The 12,550-nt window shown below is 35.9% G+C and overlaps 1 protein-coding gene across 3 annotated transcripts; it reads left to right on the top strand.

Annotated features, from left to right (window-relative positions):
* The first annotated feature begins 857 nt into the window (after nt 1–857).
* On the top strand, nt 858–11,995 carry tlx2 (T cell leukemia homeobox 2). 3 transcript variants are annotated; one of them, XM_067383110.1, is made up of 4 exons: nt 858–1,791; nt 8,035–8,272; nt 11,000–11,180; nt 11,672–11,995. In XM_067383110.1, exons 1-4 carry the CDS (start codon nt 1,311–1,313, stop codon nt 11,681–11,683), a joined length of 912 nt encoding a protein of 303 aa, XP_067239211.1. In that variant the 5' UTR covers nt 858–1,310; the 3' UTR covers nt 11,684–11,995. The 3 variants fall into 3 exon arrangements, with proteins under 3 accessions (XP_067239211.1, XP_067239204.1, XP_067239195.1); XM_067383103.1 differs by having other exon boundaries at nt 8,038–8,272; nt 11,000–11,995; XM_067383094.1 differs by having other exon boundaries at nt 11,000–11,995.
* The last annotated feature ends 555 nt before the right edge of the window (nt 11,996–12,550 follow it).

The raw sequence follows: 12,550 nt of genomic DNA, 5'->3' as shown, positions 1-12,550 counted from the left end.
TGTTATCTTTCGCAATATTAAAAATGTTATTATTCTTATGTAGTCCAATTATGTCAGTAGAATTCCTGCATAGATTTCGTGTTTTAACTTAACAATTCACCAAGTTGTAGTCGTTGGTTTCACACATTTTTTTTTAAACCTCCATATAGCCTACCATTTTCGATCTACATGTGGATGTAATGTCTCCAAAAAATGTATCACCCAGTAAGTGCAACACAAAATAAATTGCGACGTAAAAAAACGTCTAAAATGATTCAATCAAAAATTAAAAACAAAACATAATTATTATTAATACGTTTAAGGTCACTCAACTTTTCTTAAAAAAGTTAAAATATGATATTGATAAAAAAATGACCTTCGTGGCTCACCGTATTGAAGGTCAAAAGTTATCTGTTATTTGTTTTTCTTGTCACATGACAACAAAATGGCTTCCTGCAAGTTGGTTACACCACACAGACTTTAATTTGGCACACCAAAGAAATAATATTAATAATATTTAAACAGAAAATCACTTTTTGACAGAAACAATAATAGGATAGCTAAGATTTCGCTAAACTACTTACCAAAGCTTTTTAATAATTACACTAAACTGCTTTATTTCCTAGGAGCACGAAACATTTAATTTTTAAACGTGAGCTGTAAAACAACAGCCCTGTATTAAAAAAAAAAAAAAAAAAAAAAAAAAAACAGAAGCGGGTTCTTTAAGAGAGGGGTGCGGGCGCGAGGCATTGTCTCTACAGAAGTGCGCAAGAGCCAATGGAGAGGCGCGTGACAGAGTTTGGGCAGAAGGGGTTTGTCTCACCTGCTCGAAATCACTTCAAGAGGAGCGCGAACAGGACGTTTTCAGCTCGCGACAATTAATACGCACGTATCGGACAGTTAACACTTCACTTTAGATAACAGCGATGAGCTCAAGTCTGGGCCGAGCGCCTTTCTGAGGTACAGCACCACTCCAGAAACGCGTCAGGTTTGTTTGCTACAACTTGGCAACTCATCACTCCGGGATTTAACAGTGAGCGCGGAACCCTTTCCACCGCCGAGTCGCTTTTTTAGGCATCATCATGGAACTGAAAAAGAGCCAGACGCAATGCAAGAAAGTGTTGGATAACGTTGATTTTATCGAGAAGGAGTCATTGTGATTTCTGTTCTTCGTTGTTTTTGTACATCAAATGGCAGCGATATAAATTCCACAAGCTCTGAGCACTTCAAGGAAGAATATTTTTTTTTTTTTAAATATATAAATTATACACCTCTGGGAATAAACCGTAATTTTTAGGAATTAAACATCTGTGTGTAACAGACCCGCGACGATGGAGCACACGGGAATCGAAGAGGTGAACCAGACCCACCAGCAGCACGAACCCATCAGCTTTGGAATAGATCAGATTCTCAATGGTTCCGATCAGCCGAGCAGTTGCATGCTGCCGAGCCGAACCGGCGAGCCGGACTACGCGCTCGCGCCCAACGTCTATTCCAACGGCTACAACAGCGTGTACAATCCGGCCTGTTCGATGGCGGCCGGACTGGCAGGTTCCTACAACGTAAACATGAACATGAATGTGAGCATGAATATGAACGTTAACGTGAACTCAGGGAATGCAGGCGGTGTCATCCGCGTCCCGGCCCACAGACCCATGCCACCCGCACATCACCCGCCGACAACCGCCCATCCACCGGGCATCGCGGCGGGGATGCCCACCGTGCCCACGGTCTCCAGCATGGGCAGTCCCCACAGCTTCACGTTCCCGTGGATGGAGAGCAGCAGAAGGTTTGCGAAAGATCGGCTGACCGGTAAGACTGGATTATATGTCCCGGTTTTCTGCTTATGTTTGATAATTATGACTAACATCGACGAAGACGGACAATTCATTTGTTGCTGACTTTTAAGGTCAATGTTATCTGCTATGAGAAAATGGTTTCATTCGCTCAGAAAACTGAATGAACGTCTTTTACATTGAGAACAATTTTTAATTGCTGATTGCTGCAGATTTTCCAATGATTTCTCACAGCTTAAATTAAACTCATAAATTAATAATAATAAAAAAATGCTGTTGTAAAAACAGCGGCAGTCCAATTAATAGCAGAATATGCTAAAAAAAAATGGGCTAAAACATAAAAATAAACTAAAAAGAAGCTACTTTTTTAAAATACAAAATTACTTACATATATGGCCTATTGTATTGCTCCTTTTAAAAAGAGAAGAGTCAATCTCATTATAACAAGAATAAATATTATTATTGTTGTAAGCAACGAATTAAAAATATCATAACAGAAATTCAAAGCTAAAAGACCCTTTCAGGTCCCCATTTCCCATTTTTTTTTACTCTATGCCGTTTGTTAAAGAAATATTTCAATGCATTACGATATTTTACCATTAAAATGCAATATTCATGTTTCAATATATTTGCATATAAAATAATTATATAGGCCTATATGCAGAAATATACTTCAGCCTTACAGACTTTTCAAGATTATTTTATTTCTCTATAGCCAAATGGATTTTAATTTAAAAAGAATAAATGCCTTCTAACTTTAGTCAAGAAGATTATTTGGTTACTTTATTTTAAGGTGACGTAGTTACATTGTAATTACTCAAATAAGTACTGAGTAATATTAATTAACTCCATGTACTTACTATATAGTCACGGTTAGGGTTTGGTTTAGGGTTAGTTGTAATTATGCATCATTTACTTTTATTACGTAGTACTAAAATAAAGTGTTATCGATTATTTTAATGTTTATATTTATGTTGATGATTGTTGTAGACATGTTCTTGCTAAAAACACTTGATATCTAACATCTTTTTATTGCGCTTGAATTAATATCGGAAATCCTCTAAACACGTCACTATAGCTTTACCACATGTGAAAACTGAAGAGACAATCTTTTAAAGCATGCAGCACGCTCACAATAATTCCGCTTTATTTGAGACAGCCCATGGTGTTGCACCAGCATCATCTCGGCCTGTAGATTTGTTGTGTGTGTGTTGCTCATAAAAACACAGTGGCTTTCAAAATCACAATTTCTTGTGGAATGGTTTTATGACACCAAGTCACGTCTGTATTCTTGAGCTACTGTCTCTCTGGGCCTTTAAGACAAATGAATCATGATACAGTGGTTGCAGGGAGCTAAATGTTGCCAGTATGTCACGGCCAGTACTGATGCGTAATGGCATGTTGACAAATCGTTTTAATCTACGCAAACATAATACCAATAGAGATCCAACAGAGGACGATTTTGGATAACATTTCCAAGTGGGACGGAAAAAAAGCACGCGCTTCTGAAGAAAAATACAGCCTTTAACCTGTGTATGATTACAGAGAAGGAAACGATGATTATTATTATTATTATTATTATTATATGTTTGTATTATTAAGACTTATTTATGTAGGCTATATAGGTATTTCAAATATAGTTTTAAATTTTTATTTTAATAAAGTCATTTCCAGATAATAATAATAAGAAAATATCGTTGCATGGATATGTCTAGTCTGCAGCCGTATAACATCCTCCTCAGTTTTCCTTTCAGTCAGTTCGCGTCTTCAAATGACGTCACTCATAGTGAGACGAAAATGAAGAAGAATATGGATTTCTGCGCATTAAATATTCAGAATTCCGCTCTATTCTCATTAATTATTTAAATGAGAGAATGATATGTCAACTGCAAATGCTCTTTTGTAAATATGCTTATCAATTTTACTCATAGTCACTTTGGGCCACTCGTTTATTATATTTTATCTATTGCGAGCCTTTGAATTGCGCTGGATACAAACGGAAGGCCTATTTATTTTTTTATTTTCTTTTTAAAGAAATTGACTGTACAGCATATAAATATATAAACATTACATGATATAAAAATAAATAAACATATACATATCTATAAAGTCAAAATAATGTAGTCAAGAAACTTGGAATGCTGAAAGACATTTACATTATATGCTATAATAATAAATATTGCAATTAATTTGGTTATTAGTCACAATGCACATACGTCTTGTAAAGTCACGATGCATGTCTGGAATAGATTTCTCTTTTTCCAGTTATTTTCTCCGTCAGCTTGAATTGCATGTCTGCATTTCACCACAAGTGTCAGGGCGCGTATAGGTGCACGGACAGGCCTGAGACTCGATATGCACTGCAGGCCGGACATATCATGCCGGATTGGGAGGCGATGAAAGGCTATACCACATGTTCTTTTGTTAATTGACTCCTTGGCAGTTTGCAAGTTTATAAAAATCCAGAAATGCATAAACAGATCAGTCGCTCTCAAGTCAATAAACACAGGTGCTCTGGCGATGGTGGCGGCGCGCGGCCTTTACGCACGGCTTTTCTGTTCCTGTTAACAGCGTTGGTGACAACTGCGACGTGCAAGGAGGCTAAATACAACTCTGGAAGCAAAATAGCTGCTTTAATAGACCATTTTCAAATATACACAATGCCAGAATCTGATATCCCAATTCAGACTTCTGTTTAGTGCCTGTATCTGTTTCCGCGCGCGCTCTGAAAAAAAAAAAAAAAATACAGCCACTTGCGCTGATTCACATAACAGTATATTCATCAGTAGGTAAATTTATTTATATTACGCTGGTGGTGGGGGCTATTGGGTCCAGCTGCATCACAACATGGGGCAGGTGATGGTCGTAATCTGATATGACTGGCCTTGGAGAAATTGGAAAATGAAATTGCATGTGGATGGCCCTCAATCTGAAATGACAATAATGATCTTTCCCACCCATAAATACAAATGATTATGAAACTGAGACAAGGCCGTGTAGCCATGGTGACGGTGTCTAGGCTCTTGAGCGGACGGTTTATGGCTTTTCCTGACAATTATTTTATTTTATTCGATATTTCAATTCCCAGCATGAGGGGAAATTTAAAGGCACATTCTGTTTTGCCTCACTGCGCGTAAATAGCGACAAATGTCCATGTTACATTTCAATATCGCGCTTTGAATCCATTACATGTATATTTATTAGATTTCTACAAAGGTAATATTCGCAATGGGAAAGGCAGGCGCTGTCGCATGAAGGTGATATCACGTATAACTGATTTTATTACTGGCCGCATATTCTCTAAGGCAAGCTTTGATTTTTTGATGTGCTCACCATAAATTTTATTACACAGACTTATCATTTAGAATTCCCTCTGCTGTCGAGAGTGAATACGCGGGGATTGTTTTTGTTTCCATTTGACCCACATATGTATCTGCGGAGGAGTGTTTCTGGGAAATTTGTTATTAGTTTTGTTCTGCAATCTGCACACCTGACATATGGTAGAAAATAAAAAAATAACAAATAACACCGATCAAGCTGTGACATCACATCGACAGAAAGAAAATAAAAATCCCACATAGCCACGGAGTCATAAAGTGTATCATCTTATAAGATAGATAAATAAATAAATAAATAAAGTAACAGAATTTTGATCTCAAACGGTCTGGGATCCGACCGAACATTACCCGTGTGCTTAATTGATGATGACGCGTGCCGCCTGTCACTCAAGATCAGCGCTTTAATTAAAAGCAATCAAATCCAATTACGCACAGGAATGAAGAGTCTATGCGCTTAATCCAATCAGAAGTCTTTTTACTAGCTTGTCTAATAAAATATGACAAATAAACTAATGATCTAGGCATTAGGAATGTTCTGATCAAAATAAAATATCTAAATAAATAAATCATGACACCTCGTTTTTTATTATCGGTCACAAAATGAAGCCGCATCTCTAAGGTGGACCAAAACAGATTCAATGTCAGCCTGACCTCATGTCAGGAATCCCAGCGTGACTGTGTGAACTGTTGAGAAGTTCTTCCGTGACCCACCGACAGCACAGCAGCGAATCTTCAATTACACCAGAACGTGAATGAATGTAGCTGAGTCGCCAAGAACAGACATTTACCAGATCTCTGGTATTATCTGAACTCCAACCTGCCAAACAGAAAATTCTCTCTCGGTCTTCACACATGGCCAGGCAATCACTGCAAGACCCAAGTTCAGCCACAAGGATCACAGAACATCTTGGTCAAAGGTCACTCTCTTGGTTTAGTCAAAAACAGGTTTTTCTGCAGTGGAGTGCTGAATGTTCTCCAATTATTTGTCATTAGTTCAATTCCTTAATGCCATGTTTTTCTTCATTTTATGATGGACAAGTTATTCATCTATATGTGAACTATGTCATTTAAAATAACGATCTAAGGCATAATTAATCTCTCTCTTTCTTATTCTCTTTTCAGACAATTCTGTATTACAAGTCATACACAACAATAAACAGATACTGTCCTTGTAAACATTTTCTTTAGATTTTCCATATTGGGCTTCTATTGTAACAATAAACAAACAGATTTTTTCCCAATACTGGAATTACCTGTCGTGACATGTCTAATATATATATATGTTTTGTTATGTTTTGATATATATATATATATATATATATATATATATATATATATATATATATATATATATATATATATATATATATATCAAAACATCCAGTGTTAAATTAACACTTCCAGTGTCACCCGGTGTATATAATCCGGTGTGGATAATAGAAACACTGGCAATGTTAATTTAACACTAACAGTGTTGATTTAACTAATATATATATATATATATATATATATATATATATATATATATATATATATATATATATATATATATATATATATATTAGTTAATTAATATAAGTTATTATAAATATATATATATATATATAAAGAATTGTTGGTTTAACTTAAAGTTATTTACATACCTGGTTGCCTTAATATTTTGAAATCAAAAATTTGAGTTAATACAATGAAAGCGATTGGTTTAATTAACAGAAACTCAAAATATTATGTTATCTGAATCACATTAATTAAGCTGATTTGACAAAAGAAAAAATGTTGTGATAACAAATCATGAAAACAATTTTTTACAGTGTATACCCACACTGATACTGTGTTGAATTAATTTTGCAGCACATACACACACACACACACACCATATAATACATTATATTATTATATTATATTAACAATATGGACATAGAAACTTATATACATTTATATTCAGCTGTGTAACCTCCACAGACATGTTAGGGACACAATTCACAATTCGTGGGCTTTTCCAATGGTTGATTCTTATGACATTTGGTCTACTTATTCCTGAATATGTGGTTACATCCTTGTTTCACCATGTCAATCGTTTAATCCACTTAAGGACTCCAAAATGTTTCTGATATATAGTTTTACTTTTAATAAAAGGTCACATCCCTTATTCAAAGCTGTTTCCACTACAAATATTAGTGGCAAAAAATTACAGTAAGGAGGGGAAAGGTGAAAAGAAAATCAAATGAATACATGCAAAGAATGCTGAATGCAAAAAATCAAGACCTCTGTTGTAAAACCATGAATAATGCATAACCGATAGCCTGCAGAAGGACTGAGTGAGAAATGAACCCGAGTTCACTGCTGCTGCTAGATAAACCTGAATTACCAACGCTATCTCACGACCAATTCGTTGGAATTACATTGTGTCCATGTGCTGAAGTTAAAAACGGTCGCGTTTGGAGGTAACCATAGCAACGCCCAGTTCCGATCAGAAAAAAGGAATCACAAATATAAATCACATAAAACGTTTGCGTTTTGTTTAAAACGTTGTTAAGAACGTCTAAAGATCGCGCCATTGTAGCCTATTTGATTAATTAAATACATATTTCAGAATATGTCATCTAGGCTCAGTGAGATCAAGACCTTCACACCAGTAATGACCCAGTGATTCTGCCCTACTGTCCATGCATTTACTTACACTGTTATGACCACAAAAAAAAAAAAAAAAAATGAAAACAACAATTTATAATAACTTAATTTTAAACGATACCACTTTATAATAACTTTAGCTACATAATAAAATTATTCTCATCAAAATTTCAAGACGTCTAAGCATTATTTAATGGCTCTGCGTGAATGTTATGATAGGCCTACTGAAAGTGTTACGAATGCAAATATTTTTCACATATACTCACGCCCAATTCCTGATTTTCTTTCAGCAGCTCTTTCACCGTTCTCCGTGACACGACGGATCGGTCATCCGTACCAGAACCGAACTCCGCCGAAAAGGAAAAAGCCGCGCACGTCGTTCAGCCGGGTGCAGATCTGTGAGCTGGAGAAGCGCTTTCACCGGCAGAAGTATCTGGCATCTGCGGAGCGCGCCACGCTCGCCAAGGCCCTGAAGATGACAGACGCTCAGGTCAAAACCTGGTTTCAGAACAGAAGAACAAAATGGAGGTGAGTGAAAATATAGGCTTTATTTTTTAACATGCCCGCCTGTCCAATCCCAATCAGTAAAAAAAAAAAAAGGATCCTATTTTGAACTAAATTAATTTATGCACACATTTTAAAATGACCTTATATTAGAAATGTTAGAACTCATCCATATTGTTCTTTATTTATTCTTTCGAGAAAAAAAAAAAGCTTTATTGTGCTATAACCTTTGATAGTCTTTATGTATTGAAATTAATTATATCTGAATTAGTTCTGTCAAGTGATTAATCGTGATTAATATATGCATACTGTGTATATTTATTATGCATCTATAAATACACATGCATACATGTATATATTTAAGAAATATTTACATGTATAGCCTATATATATATACACACACATTATATGTTATGCATATATTATGTAAACACAAACTATTTTGGATGCGATTAATCACTTGACAGAACTAATCTGAATCAAAGGCTTTCAAATAATTAATATTTTGTTGGCAATACATGATTATATATATATATATATATATATATATATATATATATATATATATATATATATATATATATATATATATATATTTCCAATAGCAGCTATAAGAAATGAGCTTAAGCGAAGGCCTAGTGGAAAATAATACTACTGTGAATTTGCAGAGTTTGCATTTTTATTTGTTTATTTATTTTATATTGGACACCAATTGCCTTGACCAAGCAGAAACATTGAAGCTCTTAAAAGGCTCTGTGGAAACTTGCTGTCCATGCAGTACAGAAGCTATTCTTCTGAATAATTGAGCGCATGTCCATCCTTTCCCCATAATCTACTCAAGCTTTTGCTGTTGGCTCTTTTGGAGCAAATAAGTGCCCAATCTAATTAAGAGCAGGCTTACTTACCTTTGGTTTTACCAACGGGCTGCAACAGGCAGACAAGAGCTGGCTCAACGTGATTTATTTATAATGAAGCTGAGTCATGGCCTTTAACAAATAAAAATTTATTATGGTTGTTTCAGTATGCCTACTCATCAATATTTATGGAGCTCAACTTAATTCAACAAATATCTGTATCCGCTGAAAGCTGCTGGGAAACGTTCATTAGCGCGGGCACTTCTCCGGACTTTTGAATTTGCACTGCTTGGCCTCTTAGGAATGAAATTCTGGTAAATCTTACTGGATACCTACCAAACCATTGAAAACAATTGCTCTCAAAATGAAGGCCTCCATGAAAATCATACAGTCTAAAGACTTTATCCTCCCTGACAAAATCTGTCCACCATGTGGGTCTAAATCATTGCTCCGTACCTGCCGCCCGGCGTCCATTAGCCACACGTCACACGCAGCTAAATGCATCACAGTAATGTGATTGCACTTGGCTCATTTGATCACAGGCTTGTTACCCGTACGATCGACACACAAATACATCCTTCATTCTCAAAGTGTCTCCAGACTACAGTCACGATAAAACTGGAAAACCTGACGTGAAATGCAGCACTCATTTGTTTTTAGCTGTTTTTCAGTGCTGTAAGGGATCACACATGAACCATTTATCATCTTCAATGTGATAAAATAGTCAAATATGGCATTATAAATAAATGGTGATTGTCTAAAATATATATGCATTTAAATGACTAATTACACCTAATACGTGTCTCAAAAAATATGCAGTTGTGTTACTGTAAGGAGCTACTGTTATCCTTAAAAATACTTTTGTCGGTGCAACCACGTGAGATATTAAATAATATTTTTGACTTTTAATAAAATCAATATAATTTTTATAACAATAAACATGTTTAATTAGCATTTGTTTTCTGCATCGCTCACTCTTAGAAGAAAAAGGTTCTAAAGAAGTTTAAAGGGTTCTGTCAGGCGCTTCATATAGAACCTTTTAAGATTTAGTTTTAATTAGTTTTGTTTTAATTCATTTTTTAATTTCAATTCAGTTTGATGAATTAAGAAGTTTGTAAACTAAGTCACTAGAAAAAAAAATGAAAGAACTCATTAAACATGAAAGTATTATGCAATAATTTAAGACATTTCTCCCTATATAGAACCATTTTGTCATAAAGTGTTCTTTAAAATTATATTTAGTTATATAGTTCTATGTACTTTTATACGTTCAAATTAAATACATTTACCGAGAATGTGATGTTACCCAAAAATGTAAATTCTTTTATCATATATTAATATTGTTCCAAACCTGCATGAATTAATTTCTTCGTTCAGTTGTTTGTCCATACAATGAAAATCACGACAAAAGCACTGTGGAATGACATGTGGTTGATTTAAATGACAGAATTTGAATTTTTGGGTGAACTATCCCTTTAAAATGAATTCAGCTGGTAGAAAGATTAATCATATTCAATCTATCAAAGTATATATCAGGTCTCCGGACCAATATTTATTCATTGTTTTGTCATGTACTGTTATATAATAATATTCACATCTGACAGCTCCAATAGGCTCCTCACGTGTGCGTTCAAGGCATTATTAAACGTACAGAACCATTAACATTCATGTTTCATTCAAAATGACTTTAGTCATAACGCACACATTGTTATTTTTCACAAAGGCATGACATCTCTTTTGTGTATGCGGAGAGCTCAGATCTCTGAAGGTAATTAAAACCAGCCTAGGACCTGCACTAGATAAACATGTTAGTTGACATAATCCGCTTTTTTGTATTTGAAAAGGGTCTCTGTCACTGCACATCATGTTGACTTCAATCATGCGTCTCTGATGACAGGAGGCAGACCGCTGAGGAGAGAGAGGCTGAGCGACAGCAAGCCAACCGTCTGATGCTGCAGCTACAACAGGAGGCCTTTCAGAAGACCCTGAGTCAACCGCTCCAACAAGACCCTCTCTGCCTACACAACTCCTCGCTTTACGCCCTGCAGAACTTACAGCCTTGGGCGGAAGACAACAAGGTGACGTCCGTCACCTCAGTCGCATCTGTGGTCTGACCTACAACTCTGATGAGTGTGCTAGTTAACTGAGAAAGGATTTTATAGTACATTATAGGACGCCAGTTAGACCTTAATTTGGGTGGATCTTTGATATTCTCACTCGGACTCAAGAGCATCTGTATACGACGGCATACGTGTTTTTGAGACCTTGCTTTGTAAAAATGTCTTTTCCAATCATACATGGAAAGAATCTATTCAATTTCAATGATTTTTGACAGGATCAGCTTTGAGCCCGAGTTAAAAATCGCTAGATTCATTTCAGATTAAACCGATTTGTTCAGAAACGTGCTTATTTAAGTCTTGGCGTGAAGCAAAAACCCTAATGTATTCCCAGTTAAAGTGGAATCAAAACAAACACAAGCACACCCAGTTTACATTTTCATTCCCACCTGAATCTGACTGGTCATTTGAATCTCGACCCTTACGCTCCATTCTCGTTCCTCTTTCTTCAGCTACCCATCTAAGAGAGGGACGGGCTATGTCCTTTCCAACCCAAAACCGCAAAGCTGTCTGATGAATTTCAACCATCAAGATGGCTGTCTACGTGCCACTTGGCATCAAGGAGACTGACTCAACCCCAGACTCGTTCATTCTTGTTCTTTTTATTTGTGTTTTTGTTTTCTTTTCCTTTGGACTTTGTAAGATGTGTTTGTGCTGCATGTTCTCTACATTTCCTGTATGAAGAGATGGACTAAAAACTGTTAGTTCTGTCAAGCCGGAGTCCTTCCTGAAATGCACTTTGGAAGCAATTTTGGAGGCGCTCTCTCTGGATTCTTCATGACGTGACGTTTAAAGGTGTTTTATATTAAAAAGAATTGTGACTTCTAAGACTTCTCTTTTTCCTCCTCTGTGAAATTACTTTAGAATAATCTCCAAGTGTGTCATTTTTGCACAACTACAGAATAGACGATTCCAGAAATAATGAACGAACAGCTGCATGCAATTGGTTGAGCCAATGTTACCGAGTTTTTATAATTTTTTTGGGAAACCAACCGACAAATGGCTTATTTTAACATTTATAGAAAAATACACGCATCTCTTTTAAATTTTACTACCTAATTTTAGTCCAAATCATCATTTGTCACCTTATGGTGAGAACCTGTGACTGCAGTTGTATACAAAAAACAAAGTTCTTGATGCGTATTTTGAAAGCATTCATCACCCATGTCCACCCAGATACCATAGGGGCGTAAACAACTGATGGGATCTCTGTGAGCCAAAACAGCAGTCAAAACAGGAGTTTCCCCATTGGTTCCCACAGAGGAGTGAGACCCACGTAACTCAGGGAGGGGACGTGGAATCATAGCAGTTTTATTCGCAGTAAATGAGCC

This window comes from Chanodichthys erythropterus, chromosome 1 (genome assembly GCF_024489055.1).
Source record: "Chanodichthys erythropterus isolate Z2021 chromosome 1, ASM2448905v1, whole genome shotgun sequence".
NCBI lineage: Eukaryota > Metazoa > Chordata > Actinopteri > Cypriniformes > Xenocyprididae > Chanodichthys > Chanodichthys erythropterus.
This window is presented reverse-complemented; position numbering and strand designations above follow the sequence as displayed.